This window comes from Manduca sexta, chromosome 26 (assembly GCF_014839805.1).
Source record: "Manduca sexta isolate Smith_Timp_Sample1 chromosome 26, JHU_Msex_v1.0, whole genome shotgun sequence".
Classification (NCBI taxonomy): Eukaryota; Metazoa; Arthropoda; class Insecta; order Lepidoptera; family Sphingidae; genus Manduca; species Manduca sexta.
Genome location: NC_051140.1, coordinates 7,062,958 through 7,083,955, shown reverse-complemented (window position 1 = coordinate 7,083,955; position 20,998 = coordinate 7,062,958). Strand labels below are relative to the sequence as shown.

At 36.4% G+C, this 20,998-nt stretch overlaps 1 protein-coding gene across 7 annotated transcripts in view; it reads left to right on the top strand.

Moving 5' to 3' along the window:
- The window catches only part of LOC115450696 (transcription factor cwo), a 46,389-nt gene extending 25,571 nt beyond the window's left edge, over nt 1–20,818 (top strand). The window contains exons 1-9 of one of the 7 annotated variants that reach the window (XM_037443186.1): nt 2,158–2,281; nt 9,470–9,581; nt 9,879–10,062; nt 13,342–13,503; nt 13,873–14,073; nt 14,519–14,712; nt 15,170–15,325; nt 15,543–15,633; nt 18,798–20,818. In XM_037443186.1, coding sequence (XP_037299083.1) covers nt 2,214–2,281; nt 9,470–9,581; nt 9,879–10,062; nt 13,342–13,503; nt 13,873–14,073; nt 14,519–14,712; nt 15,170–15,325; nt 15,543–15,633; nt 18,798–18,991 — 1,362 coding nt within the window. In that variant the 5' untranslated portion in view covers nt 2,158–2,213 and the 3' untranslated portion in view covers nt 18,992–20,818. Of the gene's footprint in view, nt 1–2,157; nt 2,282–9,469; nt 9,591–9,878; nt 10,063–13,341; nt 13,504–13,872; nt 14,074–14,518; nt 14,713–15,169; nt 15,326–15,542; nt 15,634–18,797 lie in introns of those variants that run through there. The other 6 variants (XM_037443188.1, XM_037443185.1, XM_037443187.1 and 3 more) reach the window with 6 other exon arrangements.
- The last annotated feature ends 180 nt before the right edge of the window (nt 20,819–20,998 follow it).

The window sequence follows — 20,998 nt, the reverse complement described above, 5'->3', positions numbered from 1 at the left end:
TTATTTTGTAACACAGGATCTCGCTTTATTCTAAAGTTAGATACTTTAAGTGCCATAAATGCATCCTATGTTGCACCGATGAGGTGCTATTGGCGTAATAATAATATCAGCCCTGTATATATTACATGCGTATATAAATACCGTCCCACTGCTGGGCACGGGCCTCCTCTATTACTGAAAGGGATTAGGCGTTAGGCCGCCACGCTGTCCTAGTGCGGATTGGTAGACTTCGCACACCCTCAACATTCCTATAGCGAACTTTTCAGATATGCAGGTTTCCTCACGACGTTTCTCTTCACCGCTAAAGCAAGCGATAATCGACAAAGAATACACTCATCATATAAGAAAAGTCAGAGGTGTATGCCCTTGGGATTTTAACCTGTGGACATTCGTCTCGGCACTCCGTTTTATACCCAATTAGGCTATCGTCGCTTTTTTCTTGCTATTGGCGTATCACATACAAATTTTAATACCGGCCACTTGTCTATGTGTGAAACCCAATTAAAAAATAAACGTTTTAGTTTCCCGACCTAGTAATCTACAGCCCAAGTACTTGCCCACTTTATCAACAAGGTGATTCACTTAAATGCACATAACACGCGTAGATATACATAATATTTTGTATATATAACCGCTTCTGATTCTATTTTTAAAATTTTCCATCCACAAATTCTATAACCGTATAATAATTTAATTACGTATCCGTTCACTAACATGCCGAGCTGTTCATAATACCTGCTAAACAGAAACACCTCTATATAGAAATAATTTATTATCGTCCAGTCACGTGAATGATGATTCAAAAAGAAAACGTGATGTGCGTCGTGCACGTGTTTATACCGGCAAACATATAGATTTTAAGTAATACGAAAAATAGCTCGCAGATGTTTGGCTTCGTCCGCAAATGTTGGGTATCTTCCAAAGATTATAACAAAAGGTGAAAAAAATCATTTTATATTGCAATGGGGTAGGTTGTGTCATGACCTTGTAGACTTATCAGCAAATACAGATATGAGTTAGGAATACGATGGAAAGTTTCCTTTGGAGTATGAGTTATATTTAACATATTTACTAGTTGCACTTGTCTCTGGAGCTGCTGTGATCTGACAATACAGTTATTCGTGTGAACTTTCGTTATTCTCTAGCGCGGCTATGGACTAATTGTATCCTATATTTTAGCTCTGTGCAAAATCTAGTCTTTCGTACAAATTATAATGGAATGTTACCGTCGCGTCGTATCCGACATACATATCTAAACATATGCATAACATTTATTTATTAAATAAGGAATTAAGCGAACTAAAGGTTCGCTTTCAAAATGAAAATGGTGATGATAACAGATAGGTATAGTGACATGGGGTTATTTAGCAAATATTTGTTCGGAAAGAAGTGGGACTTTCAATACTGTCTCCGTCAGCTTTTTGTGTTCCCATAGCCCGACATAGTCTGTTATTGTATCGGGTATGTTTATTGGGATTATTTATTTGCGGGATTATTTTTACCAGTGATTTTGTATTATTTTGTTTGCTCGTAATTGTAAATTACAAATATTTTGAACGCTTTTCTTTTTATTTTGCATATTAAAAATAATTTAATTTAAGTAAAAAATAAGATAATGTTGTTATGAATGAATGACTGTCACCCGGCGCATATAATTAGGCACCAGCTGTATAGCATGCGGAGCCTAACCATTCCATAGGTCATCTGTAAGCCGGATCAAATGTCCTCTCTGTATATCAAAGCCTTCCTCTATTATATTTCATTGTCTATTTCTTAAATCATGCCAAAAGAGCTTGTTAACCGCAAAGGACTGGGCAGAGGCGCAATTGGTGCACCCGCTTTTCGCCTTGTGTATTCTGTCTCATGATGTGATGGCGAGCTTATCGCCACATCGGGCACAAATTCCAGACTCCGGACACATTGAGTCGAAAGACCCAATATCATTATGCATGACCAGGGGATCGAACCCGAGGTTTCCGCACTGCAGTCATACCGTGATACAATTACGCCACCAAGGGAATCATAATTAAATAAATTGTGTCAAAAGAAAAGGAACCATGAAATCAGAACGTCACCGGTGTAAATTGAATATCACAATTATTATTATTATTATTGGTAAACGCTAGACACCCTGCGGCCGCACGAGCCCAGTGTACATCGCGCGTCGTCGGAACTCGTACGCGAGTCTCGTGTCTCGCTGTGATACCGTGTCTATGATGAACGTGTTATTGACTCCCTACTCGAAGGCGGACACCGATCAGCTGTTAGTCGGCATTCGCTAGTGAGTTTGTGTAATCTGTAATTAAATTAACCTATGTACACAATCTAGCGAGACAGATTAGCTTCTCTGGGTAGAGATTGATGGCTTGTTGTGTCTCTGGTTTGGTAGATAATAAGGTCGAATTGTATTTTTTTAGCTAGTTTGATATATTATTTTATATGCTTTTTAAGGTATTTTTTATTAATTAATCATGTGATATTAGTAATACAAACATACAGTTTATGTGCTAGCATCGTAACATACTTTGTTTTATAATTATTGCTAGATAAGAAGCATAACTGACGTAAAACGTGATGCAAATAATAGTTATGTACATAGTTTTAAACACATGTCTTTATTGAATACAAACATCTATATATATAAAAATCAATTGCTGTTCGTTAGTCTCGCTAAAACTCGAGAACGGCTGAACGGATTTATCTTATCTTGGTCTTGAATTATTCGTGGAGGTCTAGGGAAGATTTAAAAGGTGAGAAAAATTCGAATAATTGCCGGGAAAATCCTCAAAACAGCATTTTTCTATTTCCCATACAAACGTTTTCTAACTAATACGTAGAGTCAATTTGTAATTTATTACCGCTGCATAAAGTTCAAATTCGCGTGCGCGTTGGAGGATCTAATATCGCGTTCTGAAACTCAACAAAAGTGAAAGTGAATCGCGAACGCGACAAAATTGCATAGTCTCAAAATACATAGTACATAAATAGTGGTCGGCTTCGAGAAACTCAATTTTAGCTAACTTCAGTTGTTAATATATAATATATAACTCAAAGGTGACTGACAGTGATATATCAAGGAACAGCCCAAACCATTGGACGGATCGGGCTAAGACTTTACATGCATAAAGCTACTATGACGTAGGCATCCCCTAAGAAAGGATTTTGATAAATTCTACCCTTAAGGGGATAAAATAGGGGATGAAAGTTTGTATAAATGTTCTTAGATTTTCGACTGATTGAACTGAAATTATAGATTGGGGATAAAATTAGTTTGAACCTATAAGTACCGGGAAAATATGTAGCAACACTTTTATCAAACAGTGGAATTTTATCCTGGAAAACACCTTCACGCGGGCGAAGCCGCGAGCAAAAGCTAGTATTTAATAAAAATATAACGGCAAAAATCCGAGATTAAGCCCCTAATATTAAAAAATAAATGCTTTTTTCTTGATGTTATAAAAATATAGTATACTCAAAATAAAATGTGCAATGTTAGGCAGGTATATAAATAAAAATAACAATTTAAATACTCTTAACATAAATGTATCGATCATATATTTAAATTTTATTTCGTATAAGTTTGTGAGACCTTTTTTGCTTTAACCGGATCAAACGTGACCACGCTACACTGGTGCCTCTTGCTCAACATAAAAATAAAACGACGCAAAAAGCTTATAAAATGTAAATCATTTCATAAATATGATATTATTGTAATACGTGAATCACAATAACAGTGCACAGTGTCGAAGTAAGAAATGCACGACGGTTTGGTAGGCCATATCACACAGGGCGACACGTGACCCATTATCATATCATGTTTGGAGTGCACGTGTGTTGGAAAAAACTCGCTTAGTATCACTCGCAGGATGTAATATTATAGCACAGTTAAAGTGTGAAAGAGATAATTTGCAACTATCCTGTGCGTTACTGGACCTGATTTAGGACTAGTTAAAATGGGTTTTCCTTTTAAAACGGTCTTATTCGTGCACTTTACTCACATTTCAGGAAAGTGTTTCTGTTTACGTATTATTATTCTAATTTATGCAATTAAGAACCTTATCTTCCTTTAATTGCAATAAAAAAGAAATGTTGAAATATTATTTGTGTGTTGTTCCATCGTTACTGTTTGATTTGAGTTATAAAATACCATCGACATTAGTTTCATATGGATTTATTTAATCATCTCCTGTCTTGCGTTCGGTAAAAATTTATATGTATCATACCCTTTCACGAAAAAACTACTGAACGGATTTGGATGAAACTTTACAGTAATATTGGTATACCTATGACCCTAGAGATATCTCTAGGGTTATAGGTATAAAAAGAATATTAGCTTGGTTTACCTTCATTCCATATTTAACGAGGTAATTTAAACAACATAATATTGTGCAATGTCAGTTGACAGTTGATATGTATTATTTTAATCAATATGACATACAATATATGGTAATCCTAAAATATATAAATATTATCAGAAATTTATACATTTCGAAAGAGGTGTTGCATAATTATATTTTATAAACCTTTATAAGTGTATGTACCTACATCATTTAAACGTGCGCTTGCGCGTGCGCTGCGATACGAAAATGCTTGAAATAACGATAAAAAAAATACATGCATCTTCAACCATTACGGCCCGGCTGGCCTGGTTAGTTAAGCGATGTAGTATAGTTAAATTTTAACTTTTCTATTGAAAGTAAGTATAGAAGTTGAAGCTAGTAATTTCGAGCCAGCCGTAAAGTATAACGAGATCTGTAAAATGCCATTATTTTTCACAATGCCCTAAATCAATTTGCGTAAAACTAAAAACGCATAACGTTTCTCTTATAGATTTTTTTTTAGATACTACTTGTCTTAAATGTAAACAAAACTATTCATAATAATATTTTGCTCAGGTTTTGTCTATACTTCGAGGCGTTATTAGGAATAACGATGGTACCATTACAGATAAATTACAGTTTTCATGTACACTAGTTTTTGCTCGCGGCTTCGCCCGCGTGAAGGAGTTTTCCGGGATAAAAGTCTACTGTATGATAAAAGTCTTGCTACATATTTTCCCGGTACTGATAGGTTCAAACTAATTTTCTTCCTATGGGGGTTGAATTTATCAAAATCCTATTTAAGCGAACGTTTTCATCATAGTAGCTCCAATCTTTAATTTCAGTACAATCAGTCGAAAATCTAAGAAGATTTAGAAACTTTCATCTCCTATTTGATCCGCTTAGGGGTGGACTTTATTAAAATCCTTTCTTAGCGGATGCCTACGTCATAACATCTACCTGCAGGCTAATTTTCAGCCCGATCTGTCCAGTGGTTTGGGCTGTGCGTTGATAGATCACTATGTCAGTCAGTCATCTTTAAGTTATATGTATTTAGATATTTTGTTAAAATATATATATCATACAAACTGTTTGTAAAATATAAAGTATTTACCTTGAAGCACATAATAAACAGTTAAAATGTCGGGTAGTTATGACATTTCCAATACTAAACATCAGTGAGGAGAAATGAGCATTGGTGGGCAATAATCAATATAAAGGCTTTATGGAATGTGCTAACAACAAAACAACAATAAAACGTCAATTATAGAATGGTAAAGCAGTAGTCGGTTCCAAGCAAATTTCTTCTCACATTGTGGCTGCTCTTGCTCTTGTAGGTAGATACATTTCGATTTCTCAAGCATATTATAAAGAACATAATGCAATATTATTGAAGTCACCAGTACTGTTGTAACATACTTGGAACTTTATACATCGCTATATTCTTATCTTTTATTTTACAAAACATAGATTATTATGTTGGTAAATCACTTGACTAGGGTAATTCCTGGATGTATGGCTCTTTTAAGAAAGTATATTACGGGTTCCACTCTAAGACGATACCGGGAGTAAGTCTCTCATATGTGAGAGTCTGCCTAGGTAGGTACCACCGCAATGTCTATTTCTGCCGCCAAGCAGCGTGTAGTCACTGTTGTGTTACGGTTTGCAGGACATTGCCACCACTATAACTTCTGGACACAATGAGACATAACATCTCATGTCTCAGGATGGCGAGCGCAGTGGAATACCAAACAATACTTTGTAATTCAAAGTGTTGGATGGTGTCTACTGTTTATGGGGCGGTCGTATCGGCCATCAGGCAAACGGCAAGCTCGCCTTGTCATTCAAAGCAATAATAAAAAACAGAAGTTAAAAAGGGTGGTAGGTAGAACGAATGTTACCTGTATTACCCGAAGGCGGAACTCAGGCCCATATCGTATATTTAACCTTATGTATGTTTATAAGTTGTGCCAGAAGGTAGCCGAGTACACTTCCACATTAGTTATAATGTCCTTCAAACTAGAGCACGACAATGCTTGCCCTAGTTAATGCTGTTTACTTTTTACAGGTGCATATAAAATAAAATTAGAGTTTATAGTCTTCGGACCTCTTCTTGTTTTAATATTTTTTGTTATTTTGTATAAACTTGCGAAAGACCTTTTTATGTTTATTCAGTATTCGACGGTCCCTATGTAAAGTATAGAATTTGCAAAATGCAATTTTGCAGATTCGATACTTTACTTAGGGACCGTCGTATTGTCAATGGATGTTTTCCTCGTCGAACCGCACGTGTTGAACTTTTTTCTTTGAACAAAGTCGCATTGTGCGGCTTCCCGCGAAACATGTGCTTGCATTTTTATATGTTGGGACACTTGTTCTATTTGTTTGGCAATGGTGGTTGTCATTTGTCTATCATCATTATGGACCATTGCCTCGACGCGGTAGTTTTCATTTTACCGAGATATTATACTTATCATTTATTATACAGCAATTGTGTCCTGGTATGCAAGAGTAAAAAAAAAACGTAAATTTTCGCTACTCAAGTTTTAAATCGCGTCAGTCTCGAGGACGTTTGAATAAATATTTACTAAGACCCTACAAAAAACGGCATACTATTTAAACCTCTGTCACGTGTATTTTTGTTGTTCCTACTTTTTTTTATTCAGTTATGCGAATCAATGCATGACAGAAATATCATTCCAAATTTATGAAGCCTTTTTGGTCCAGTAGTTACGCTTCTTACTTCATGTACCTTTGACATAATGGCTTCTATTACTTTTTTTGTTGTATAAGCCTGCATACGTTTAGATGGGTCACCTGACGTTTAGACTGCCTCGTGACGTAGTTGTATTGCATGCCCGGTACAATAGCGCTCTGAGGTCCTGGGTTTGAATCCCGGGTCGGGCAAAGTGATATTTGGGTTTTTCTGCTCAGTATGAGCCCGGAGTCTGGAATTTGTGCCCGATATGGCGATAGGCTCGCCCCCTATCACATCATGGGACGGAACATACTTGGCGAAAAGTGGGTGCCCTAGTTGCGCCTCTGCATACCCCTTCGGGGATAAATGCGTGATGTTATGTATGTATGTTTGTACCTGACGTTATGCGATAACCGCGCTCAAACACTACGTTTCAAAAGTCCATGGATGGGTTGCTGCCTTCAAAAAAGAATAGGAGGAAAGGAGGGAATTATTTGACATCTCGGATATAATATTTTGATTTTTCTATGGTAACTACCCCGGCCAACCAAGGTTACATTGTCGTTTCGTTTTTAGGACTTTCCTAGCGGGCGACCTCGTAAGTCAGTTCGTGAAGCCAAAGTTTCAAGTTATAACGTATATTTATCGTCGTAAATATTAAGTATGAATTGAAACTTTGGGTTCACGTTTCCGAGCATGTGTGTTAGTGATACCAAATGTTACACGTGCAAATATTTTACTCAAGGTTGTGCAATGTCTGTATTTTTATGCACATAACAAGGAATTGTTACTGTTCTGTCTGGAGCATGTGACTAACGCAGTGTAGTTTCATGCTGTGCTTCGTAATTCATACTTATTCATTTAAAATCGAATATAAGCTTAGTCAGGGTATTCCAAAACCCTAATATGATAATTAATATTGTAACAAGCACAACGCAGAACAATAGATTATTGTAGTATTGTATGTACAGTTGATTCAGTATACTTCGTATGACTTAGACACATATAAACATTTTTGATAATGCTTTAAACACCATCAGTGAATATGTCGGCATCCAATCCGCTCTGTAACAATATGTTTATCAACTGCCTTTTCGGTCGGGCTATTGCTAGTACGTCTAAAATCCCGTTTTTTAATTTCCCATGGGAGCAAATTACAGGGAAAAAAGCTGTGTGTTAATCCAGGGTTTTGTTTATCCGTGTGCCAACTTTCATCCAAATCCATTCAGCTGTTCCTGCATTTACTTCTAGCAAACATCCAAACAATAGCAAACATTCACAAATTTCGCATTTATAATGTTAATTAGATTAGTTGTAGGTATTTCGTAAAAATAGTAACTTAATCATGCAGTTTATAGGTGACATTTCACACCTACTTAAATAAAACCGTATGGAAGATAAATTATATTGATATTGTTTGTGTAGTTTCGGTAACCTTGTAACGTTAAGGCCACGTTTTTGCTTCAAAAGTCCCCTGTGTACATGTTGAATTGATTGTAATTTAACATATTCGCTAAATGTGTTGTTTTAAGCATGATTATTGTTTAATGATTTCTTAAGTTTACGCGAATGTTAGACATTTAAATTAAACTATTTTACGAATTTTGCAGCCTTCATGCCCCCCCGTGACCATGTAGGCTGCAAAGTCTTCGAAACGTCGGGAGAAAAGTAAAATATTAAAACCGCGATAAAATTCGTTAAATAGTTTAACTTAAATGATTATTGTTTTTCATTATTGGTACAAATAGTATACATATAGCAATAGCAAAGGGTTCATTAACTCCATTCCTATCCTTAAAGTAGAACTTATGCAGAAGCTAATTTTTATTACAACGATTAGCAGGCCATACTTAAGTATATTAGTACCTAATTGTCGTGTCGGGTTCCCTTTCGGCACATTTCACCTTACGTCACTGGTATATAGCTTTATAAAGTAGCAAGTAAACCACTATCATTATCTGATGGTGAGTGATCTCCAGTGCCCATAAATAACCACAAAATCGAGATATGGAAGTGCCATCGCTCAGGAATGGGATAGGAATTTAAAAATCGATTTGTTGGTCATCTGGGAATATCCGAAGTGGCTTTAAAATATATAATTATGCATATACATTAGGGTTGTGAAAGACTTAATATGAAATTGAATGTGAAATACGCTAGATAATTTTCTGATATAGATAAGCTTTATTACGGAAGATACCCTGTTTAGAATACATACTTAGAGGCTAAATCAAGATGTTATGATTAAGCAACAAAGAAAGAACTTTACGATGACTGACTTCTGACAACTACTAACTATAGTCGAAGGAGTTGCGTGTCGTCCCATAAAGAACATACTAGATACAAGAACTACAAAATCTCATTTCGTTTTATTAAAATGCAATTTTACCATTCTTTTTCATTGTACTAGTCGCGAATCCGAGATATTAATATTATTTTCCTATTTTTCCAGCTACAATTCCAACGATGGGTTCGGGCGAGCGTCGGGGGAGCAGCTCAATTTCGCCGCGCCTTCGGAGGACGAAACGGAATACCCGCCCGGCGCGTACCTCAAGAAGGGGAAGGTCTCGAGGGCAAGTCATACTGAATATGCCCGATTTATCAATTCCCTAATATATACATAAATATAATAGTACGTCCACTGCTACCTGCATGATAGCAGGACACATTTCTAGAAGGCTATGATAGTCTTTTAAAGTAGAGCGTTAACTAACAAGCTGGTCATCTGATGGTAAGTGATTGCTCTGGACCATAAATATTGCCAATATAAAGTTTATTAAAAATTAGATAAATATTCTTTATAAATGAAATACTATAATGTAGGCACTTAGCACATCGTAACAAATCTAATATCTAAACAGCAAGATCCGATGTCGCACCGAATAATCGAGAAGCGTCGGCGCGACCGTATGAACAACTGTCTCGCGGACCTGTCTCGGCTCATTCCGCCCGAGTATCTGAAGAAGGGCCGCGGCAGAGTCGAGAAGACTGAAATCATCGAGATGGCCATCCGACATCTCAAGTACCTGCAGGACCGCGTCAATGGTTTGTACAACGGAATACCAAGTTGGTAATTTTTTTTAATTCATTATTTGGGCATCAGTCGAGTTATAGATCAGACGTAAAATTGTATTCATTCGTCTGTAGGATATTGGTAAGATTTCCACAGCTTCATGTGGTTGAGATAGGTATCGAGTTTTTGTGATTAGAATTATAAATCATGATGGTAAAAAATAGTTAAGGATTTTTTTGCTATTAACCTGTTTATGGTATGATATATAATTTAGGTAAAGATATTTTTAATTAATATTACAGGATCATTTTTCTGTTTCATCTCTTTAAAGAAAGGCAGACGAGATAGAGAATTTCGTAACATTAATTCGTAAAAACTATTAAGTTTTGTTCATTTATTTTGAGACTTATTCTAATATTCTTAATTTATGTGACTTCTATCGTCTTTTTAACCGATTTAAAAAAGGAGGATATTATCATTTTTTCATATTATCATCATGATAGGTATTTGTTTTAAGCATAGCACTAACTATTACGATATATTATAAGCCCCGTTAATTCTGCCATGTTTTGGCCTCTCCCCATAAGTAGATAAGTTCAGGACTACCAATGACGTGGTTTTCTTCAGCAACTTAAAATGTTTTAAGATTTATGTTGGAATTAATGTACTATAAATACTATCAATTAACGAACTATTCGTTTCAAATAAAAATATTTCCTGCATAATCTCAGAATAATTAAAGTTATAGCATTCTTGGGCCGTCGAGAGCATCTTTTGTAAACTTTTATTGTGATAAACACCATCATTTGCAATCGTAAAATGTGAACGAGAAAGCAATTAAAGTCATTTCGTGTTCGTTATTTAATTGTTTATCATTTGCATGTTCATTTTCCACGAGTAGGCATTACGTTGAATCATTAGCATTAAAAAATTTAATAGTTATTGTTTGAACTTTCCCATTCATTTCACATTTGCACTACGCCTTTTGCTATAAACATTGGAAGTAATTATCGTACACTCACCATTGATTTTTTTACCCTATTTTTTATATGCGACCCCCATTTGCGTATTAAGAGATCAACAATTTGAGGCCAATTATTGTTTGCCGGTTCTTGTTAATTTCCGAAAGGGAACTCAAAACAACATGTAGGTACTAATATACATAAATGTGGTCGGCAAATCGTTCTAATGATAATTAGATTCTACATAGAAGGGAAGCCGGGTTCTCGGCAAGCAGGGAATCGGGTTATATGGACCGGTCGCCACTGTTATGTAGATATGACAATCTATCGATTATTAAAACTAAAGAAATCCTATTTACTCCTAATGTTTGCAATAGGGTACCGGACTCCTTTTTGTTCTTTACTATTATCAAATATTTACATAGTATAAATTATAACACAGAAGGAATTATTAAAATCCGGTAAAAAATCAACAAGTTATAAGTCTTTGAATATCGGTGGAAGGGGTAATTAACAAGAAACAGAAAAGAGACGAAATACCCACATGTGACGTCATCGGGAACTACGACGCGTAAGATAGAAAGAGATGAAGCGATATCCCCACATCGCGCCCACTTCTGCACATTACAATATTTTAAATATGGATTACTCGCTCATTTTTTAACCAATTTATATGCAGTTTACGCAGGAGTACTTCTTTTTCGTATTTTTAACTATTACATATAGAATAATGTACAAAATCAAGCATAGGCCGGTCCCCTATTGTTACAAATTTCATCGATAAAATCACATCCGTTATAGGAGGCGGATAAATGGACATGCATGATATTTTATATTTTGTTTTATCGTTGATTTGACGTCATTGTCATGGTAACGTGATTCAGTAATCTGATCAGTTCTAATACGTATGCGCTGATGACGAATTGCTTTATAGTTTAGTAGTTTTTGCACGCGATTCCGCCTGCATGAAAACCGTTTTCTGAGATAAAAGGTTCCTTTAAAACCGTTTTTCGGGAGGTCACAATTTTTCAATGATTTGCATGTGATTGCATATAAAACACCCTCGAAAATTTTCATAATTTCATTGCACTGTTAGGTTTTCTATAGTTTTTAACAATAATACACCTATTACTATAATCAGCAATATTCTCATTCGCTTTTAAAAAAAATAATGTAAGCAAGAAATTGACATAACATTTCTTAGTTATGTATTTGGTTGATTGTAATTCTAATATACTAATTATATGCTTAACTATACTTTGTAAAATTTAGAATGAGTCCTATGACAGTTGTCAAATTCGTATCGGGTTGGTAGCATGTTCTAAAAACATGTGTAGTAACACAAATAGTATCGAACTAATGATGTTTCAAAGAAATTAATAAGCAGTCAAATATTTCATCTTTTTATGTGTTTAAAGATGATTTAAAGCTGTACAGATAATTTTTATATAAAATAATTATTTCTATTCTATTTATTTTGTTTGATAAATCGATAACTTCTAATCAATTGTAATGGGCGTTACTTTTACTTTGGTTGCACGAATAAATATGATATTTTTTCTCATCCTAAATTTTACATATTTAGTGCTAGTTTTCAGCTTAAATAGAATTATGTTTATACAAAGGTAGCATTTAATTGAAGCACTTATATTCAAAAGATTACTTTCATATGTATATTTGTAGTAAACGAGGCGACGACAAATCAAATACGAAAAAAATATCTATAAGCGAATATTCATACAATAATATCCATAAAAAATAGCTGCATTCGCATGACTTACATATTTATATTCGTGCTATAATTTTACAAAGTAAATTCTAACATATTTGTGCTATATTATAGCTCTTAAACGAAGATATTTATATGACAAGTTCCAAAACAAAAGTTATAGATAGTAAATTATGTTCAGAGAAGGAAAAAATAAAATTAACAAAAATGTACCCGCTTTTCAATACTTATTGGAGTTATTTTTGTTTATATTAAGTTTTTTCCTTTCCTGAATCTGGTATATTTAGCAGTTATAGCATTAAAACCATTTGGAAACTATTTGTACTAACTTTAGACTAGTGTTCCATACAATGTGTTGATTGCTTGTTTGAGTAAGAATGTAGTTCAAGTAATGTAGACCCCTAGACCCTCTTTTGCTTTTTCAATTATCTTCATTGTATTTAAGTTTATTTTTTGTTTAATTCAATGTTATTCACGTAAATGTAAAAACTAACACTACCGAAACACAAAGTTTACAAACATGCTCATGAGATGGCGTTGCACGCGAACTGAAGAATGCTAACGTTGTTGGGAGTCCCCACCAGAAGATGCCATCCATCTTCGCGTGGGTTATGTTTTAGCTGCCGAACGCCAGGCCGGCGAGGACTACAGGGCGGGGTACCAGGAGGCGGTGGCGGAGGCGGTCAGGTTTCTAGTTGAAGTGCAAGGTTACGGGCCCGGCGATGGACTGTGCGTGTCAATGGCGTCGCATCTGCAGAGACACTGTGAAGTTGTTACTAAAGGTTAGTATATATTTGATAAATGTAGGCATTTTTTTTTTATTATAGGCAGTGACCAAACCTTTATAACTAGAAGTTGGTAGAGATGCTATTTCGGTAGTCCTATCGTTTGCCATCAGGCGAGATGCTTGCTCGCTCCATTATTATACGGTGTAATCGCACAGATCTTAGTTAGCAATAAATCGTTGTATATATACTTCAGGTGACTGAATTGCGAGCAGTACATAACTATCAACTCCGCCGCGCCTGCTCCCGCGCATTGTCTTTAAAAACAGTTTGGTCGTGTAATAAACAATTTTGTCTTAACTTATCGAACATTTAAATATAATTTAGAAGTTAGTTTAATTATTAAGATATTTGTCGGTGTTGCAGGCGAGCCGCTCGGCCGCGACAAGCCGCGCTCGCACCCCGGCTCGTCGTCGGAGACGGCCAGCTCGTCGAGCAGCTCGCACGGGTACGCGCTGAAGGCGCCGGTGATTGCGCAGGCGCCGCCGCCCGCGCCTCCGCCCTTCGCGCAGGAGCCCTACGACGACCGGCAGCCAGAGGCCGTGTACCCCATGGATTGTGATAGGGGTAAGTAATAGGGCATATAAGCTATTTTGGTGCTTAAGTTGTTTGTGAAAGATGTCGATGAAACAAGTGAGGGAAATAAATAAATTTTCAACCATAAGATCTGTTTTTATTGTTAATTTCAGATTATATGCTCAAACAACTATTACGTACGGTCTAGTTACATTTATAAACAAGAAGCTATGACCTGATCTGATTAGTTTTCTCATAAGGACATGAAAGAGTTCTTGGATCATGAGTGGGTTGTTAATGAAGGGATCTCGAGTTCAATTCACGTACCGACGCATGGTTTGCGTGATTAGCAAAAAGAAATCGGTTCTGGATGTTGGGAGACTGCCAAGTACAAAGCCAGTAGTTTATGATAATAAAACATAATGTGCATTTAATGTTCAATGGAGTTAGGGCTTTGTTGGTCATAATATTTAGTTATTTATTTTTTATTTTCCAGTGTCAGTGAGCCAGGTGTCGATAGCGACGAGCAGCGACGCGCTGCAGGAGTCGGAGCCGCTGCCGCTGGACGCGCGGCGCAAGTGCGAGCTGACGCTGCGGACCGTGCGCAAGCCCGACCACGGCGACGACTACCTGCACTCCTACAAGTTCAAGAACTCCATCGAGAGGCGATTCTCCAGGTCACAGGACGAGGTGAGTTTCATTCCAATTATTTTGTTTCATCATAGTCACACGAAGTCCACTGCAGAACAAAGGTCTCCCTTAAACATTTCCAAACGGACCTGTTTGTTTATATGTAGTCGTGTCTATTTACTTGACATATTATAATCACATTCATTATACATCAATATAAATCTTAAGTGGTAATGAATAGGTATAGGTTATTAGTATTTTAAATACGCCTACATAGTACTTTTCTTACCTTTTAAAGATCCATGTTTATACAGTGTTACTTTGTACTTACCCTTTCTTTATATGAATTAAATGGTTCTAAACCCAACTAGGCCCGCCTGGCCGGCGTGGTAGATGAAATATTCAACCCAAATTAGGTGGTCTTTTCTTAGTAAATGGACAGTATATATAATAATATAGGTACGGCTGATATATATTATGAAGCATATTTCTAAAAAATGATTTAATATTAATATAGAGGGGATGTTGTCAGGCGGCGGAGACGGCGGCGCGCGGCGCGCACGCGCACGCCAAGCTCTACTCGCACAAGCGGCGCCGCGCCGCCAAGCCCGCGCCCTCCACCTCCACCTCCGCCTCCGGCTCCACCGAGGACGCGCGGGACACCTCGCCACAGGTACCTCCACTAAATAAACCACGCCGCAACACTACCATACTTATTTTGTATGTTGTTTCGAATGGCAATCGCATCTGTATAAAAATAAAATATATCAATATAGAATAGGGGGATTTTTCGTAACGGCCTGTTCCAGCTCTGCATGATCCGTTAAAGATATATTTAATCGCTATGTTTTAAGATCCGTATTATATGTATATTCTGTTTCTTTCCGCAGGACACGTCAAGCGATTCACCACACCACCATCATTATGAGAAGCCACCACCGCCGACGCAATATGTTCCGGTCTTCGCTTTAAATGCTTTGGGTAATTGTAATTTGATATTTCGTCTACTATTTTGTCGTAATAGCTATCAGATAAATTATACCGGTATAAATGTAAGATTTAATTTCACACAGTGTGCAAGTCGCGTAACAATTTTTTTAAATATATTTTATCTGAACACTGTCTCTCCTGAAGTATCCTCCGACCTCAGCTAACGACTACACTGAAGGCTCGACTGCACTCATTTTTGATTAACGAGTATTAGAATAGAAATCATTCATTACATGTGCCTAGACTTTCATTTAATTCGGCGGGTTCGGTTCGAGTTTGAGGTCCCAGGATAATTTAACTAATGGAGACCACCATTTCTTTAGCCAGTTTTTAGTCGGTCAAAATCTTACATACCCCGTCTACCTTGCATACGTATGACGGGGATCCAAGAGGATTTTCTCTATGAACAAAAAACTTTCATTTAAAGTGATACATAAATGTTCCAGTCGCGTGTTCCTCCATACGTAGGCAGAAGATAAATTGCGTAAACAATAGCTTCTACAAACCTTAATCTCAGCGAGAAAACATCTTTTTTCGTAATCAGCGAAGAAATTTTACACAAATTCAGTAGTTAAAAGATCATGAAGAGACTACGAAAAGCAATGTTCACTTGTCTCGTCGGATCGTCATGATATGTCAATCCAGCTGTGAAAGCACTGTGGCACACAAACTAACAGTGGAGACTAACTGCTACGAACACGCGCGTATGGACTACAGGCACAAAACGCTGTTGCTGTAATGAGATGAGCCGAGATTTGGACAGTATTTACTTTCGATTGTATAAACATAAGCCTTAACCGCTCGTGTTTGGTTTTGACCCAAAAACCTTGACCACGTCATGATCCTTTCACCATCATGCATCCCTTCAATTGACTGACGGATGCGGTTAGATGACGTTCATGGACTAGTGGATACTGACAGTTTGACAAACACAAACATGCGCGCGCGCATGTAGACGCGCACGCACACGGTATGCTAAAACAACCTGGCATGCGTATGACAACAGATTGTATTTATCAGTAAATTCTCTATGTACACGTCTTAACCTATTGCGATCAATGTTTTACTAACCTTAATTATCTTGTTATCTAGGACCACAGAACACATAGGCTTTTAAGGCCACACGAACTTACCTTTACTACAATGGCTCTTGTGATAAATCGAACACCAATAGCATTGTTACTATTAGCACATCCACCTGCGAAGTGAATTGGACATCTCAGAGCGCTATCATATAGTATAACAAGATCCCAATATTGGCAGAGATTATCTATATATATAAAAATGAATTGCTGTTCGTTAGTCTCGCTAAAACTCGAGAACGGCTGAACGGATTTATCTTATCTTGGTCTTGAATTATTCGTGGAGGTCTAGGGAAGATTTAAAAGTTGAGAAAAATTCGAATAATTGCCGGGAAAATCTTCAAAACAGCATTTTTCTATTTCCCATACAAACGTTTTCTAAATAAAATGGAGAGTCAATTTGTAATTTATTACCGCTGCATAAAGTTCAAATTCGCGTGCGCGTTGGAGGATCTAATATCGCGTTCTGAAACTCAACAAAAGTGAAAGTGAATCGCGAACGCGACAAAATTGCATAGTCTCAAAATACATAGTACATAAATAGTGGTCGGCTTCGAGAAACTGAATTTTAGCTAACTTCAGTTGTTAATATAATATATAACTCAAAGGTGACTGACAGTGATATATCAAGGAACAGCCCAAACCATTGGACGGATCGGGCTAAGACTTTACATGCATAAAGCTACTATGACGTAGGCATCCCCTAAGAAAGGATTTTGATAAATTCTACCCTTAAGGGAATAAAATAGGGGATGAAAGTTTGTATAAATGTTCTTAGATTTTCGACTGATTGAACTGAAATTATAGATTGGGGATAAAATTAGTTTGAACCTATAAGTACCGGGAAAATATGTAGCAAGACTTTTATCAAACAGTGGAATTTTATCCTGGAAAACACCTTCACGCGGGCGAAGCCGCGAGCAAAAGCTAGTTAGGATATAAAACGATCCATAACCCTCAAGCAAGGGTTGCAGGTCATGCGATACTTAACTTCGTCTGCCGCTCCTATAGGAGTCGGATTAGCCGCAGATGCGCTTGATATTGATGCACCTTAGCATCATCAGTGTTCAGACACCCGTGCAATCACTTGCCTGCAGGAATGCTTTAGCACCAACAGAAATTTAACACGAAGAAGAAAATGAATTGAAAAAAAAAATCAATGACATTTGAGAAACGTTGGAATCTTATGCACATTGGAGGTCCTCACGAATCAGAACCCGACTGCTATATTACACAAGAATTATCAATTTTTATTCAAATTGCGAGCTAATTCTTATCAAGAAACTCCTTGGCTTGTTTTTCCCTCGGTCTGTGGGAAGTCAACTACAGGGGCCTTATTCTGTATGATAGTGAAAGCGCGTAACGCGGCCGTGTCATGGAATCTTCGAGAAATGTGCGTGGAATGGTATTCTGTAAGCCAAATATCTATAGTCCTAAACATGATGCGTTGTGTTACGTGCTTGTTACGCACTGTCAAACTAACGTGCGGGATAGAGAATAAGGCCCCAGTACTATACTGGTGATAGGTCTCTTATATGTGAGAGTCCGCCTGGGACTTGGGTAGGTACCACCGCAATGTCTATTTCTACCGGTGTAGTTACTGATGCGTTCGGGTTTGAAGAACATGGTAGCCAGTGTAACTACTGGACATAATAAGAGCCAACATCTCATGTCTTAGAATGATGAGCGCCGTGGTATACCAAACAATACTTTGTAATTCAAGGTGTTGGATGGTATTTCTACTGTTTATGAGCGGTTTGCACTGCAACGGCAAGCTCGTCTCGTTTAAAGCAATAAAAAAAAATGCAATAATGAGAAAAAGGCACGATTTATGGTTGTATGATAAATATTTTAAAACTGTTTTTAAAACCGCATGTTCTGGAATATTTTTTGGTTTGTGAACAGTGTTGTGAGAAGTTTTCATGCGCCCGTTACGAGTTTCTATAACTGCCCATGCATGACCTATTACTTGGGTTACTCCAGGGGCTACGACTATTGTCTGGGCGCCGCCCTAGTCAAGGCACTGTTTACGAAGTCGAAATATGTTTTTCACGTGGCAATGTATTTGTGCAGGCAAGTACTACGTGCCGCTGAGCGTGGAGTACGCGTGCCTGGCGCGGCACCTCGGGCCGTACGACGTGCTGGACGCGCGCGCGGTGCAGCTGGCGGCGCCGCTGCACCCCGTCACCATCCACGTCAACTTTCAGCCCTGCCTCAACTACCACGTGAAGCGCGAGCCCGCCGACCGCGACTGGCGCGCCGTCTGATCCACACACATACCAAACGTTTACAAACAAAACTTTTACAAGTGATTTTTTAAATATACAAAGAACTGTTTTATGATGACTTTGAAAAAGTGAAGTAATATAATTATCTGCAGCTGTTATTTTATACCGAATGCGTAATTCATGCATGTTGTGAAAGCATGACGGTAATATTATTGGAACACATCCTGCTAAACGGATTTAATTCAAATAATTTGAGCATTAAATATTTTAATGCAGTTCAACCTGGAGCGTTATACAACACTACTTTTCGACTATCTAGTCAAATTAAATTGTTATGTTTATCATTTAACTGTATATAATTACTGATAATCATTAGTTTGGACAAGCAACTTTGTAGCTGTTTTTTGTAAGTAATTGAAATTGGTCATCCATTACGATTTTGCAATTTTTGTCATTGACTGTATTTAAGATGTCAAAAGATAATTTTAGATCAAAATATACAAAACAGAAAACTATTGTATATAATATCTATCTGTTTCAATTACTAAAATATAGCATCAATAGTTGAATCATCCAAAACACATATTTTATAGGTTACCTAATAATAGGTATATTTTAAAGGGTCATTGTCGATTGATGACAAAAATAAGAATATAAAACGCACATGTAACCCAATTGTCATTAAATAATCTGACTTCACACAAGTTATTAAAGTTTAAATCCGGGACGCATTACATAATACAAGTAATAGACACTTTCGTGTCATTTCACTTGACCATTTGAAGGCAAGACTTTATTTATATTTGAAGTGAAAGATGTTTTCAGTGTTCTTAGTTACGGCTGTGATATGTAACGTTGTAGTAATGATTTTTAGATTGTAAATATCGCCCGGTCTCTGAGATACGAGGTTATTATCCGTGTTGAACTGTAGTTGATAACCTACCGTGTTGGGAACATAATATTTCGTAATTTTAAGCTAGTATGGATTTTATCCATGAAAACTAATCACTGTTTTGATTTTATTTTACCAATAACTTTATATTGCTTAAATAGTATACGCCCATATCAAAATGTAACTTCAACGGTCTTCCATTTTGGAAGTTTTAACAACATACAAAATCTGATTTCATGTGCACATGATTCATGTCAAGTTGTTATCTCAACATCCGGGCGTTTATATATTTTGAAACATTGTAATTAAAACGGGTAAAACATATTTCACTGAATTTTGTACTATTCCCAGCGATTTTATTATATTCAAGACCCTTGATTTAACACGGAAATTTTGAAATATTGTATCAAAATTTTCAAATATTAATGTACATAAGATAGATTACAGAGATAAAGGTGAGATGATTTGATTTTTGTGGCGCGGAGTCTGTTTCGAGCGGACAAGACAAAGACTGAAGAATTTATTCGTAAAGGTTTTTTTTTTATTGTTGAAACATTGAATTCTTCGTTCGTTCCGGTAGATGTTCACTTACCAAAGTAGGTTTTGTGCGTTTTTTTCTAATTAGCTTCATATTAATACTAAAAAAACAAGTAAATTCTGAGATATTGAATAGTTTGAGCTATAATTCAATTATTGTATTACTATTGTGTACTGCAAATAGTATGTTTAATTCTCGCTTCAGTTTATGTTATTAGGATTCTTAAGACCTGTAGTAAGTGTTTTTTATTCTTTTATTATAAAAGGGCCATTACCGAATTATCAAAGAATTCATTGTGAAATTATGGTGTCAAATTTTACGTAATGTTAGAGACTTAAGAAGTTAATTAAGATTACAGTCTGTTAAATGTATACTTGATATTTTGTAAATACAAATGTTTACTTGTTTAGAAATAAATGTTAAATATTTTACGCAACTCGCTGTATTACTTGGAAATGGGGAAGTGAGGAAAAGGCTCATTTAAACCAAGATTTTATGTAATTAATTATCATAACATCTTTTATTCTATATTATTATTTTAATTTTACATGCTTAGTTCAAACATTAAGAAAGAAATAATAATATTTAACATCTGGATAATATACAGTTCTACTAT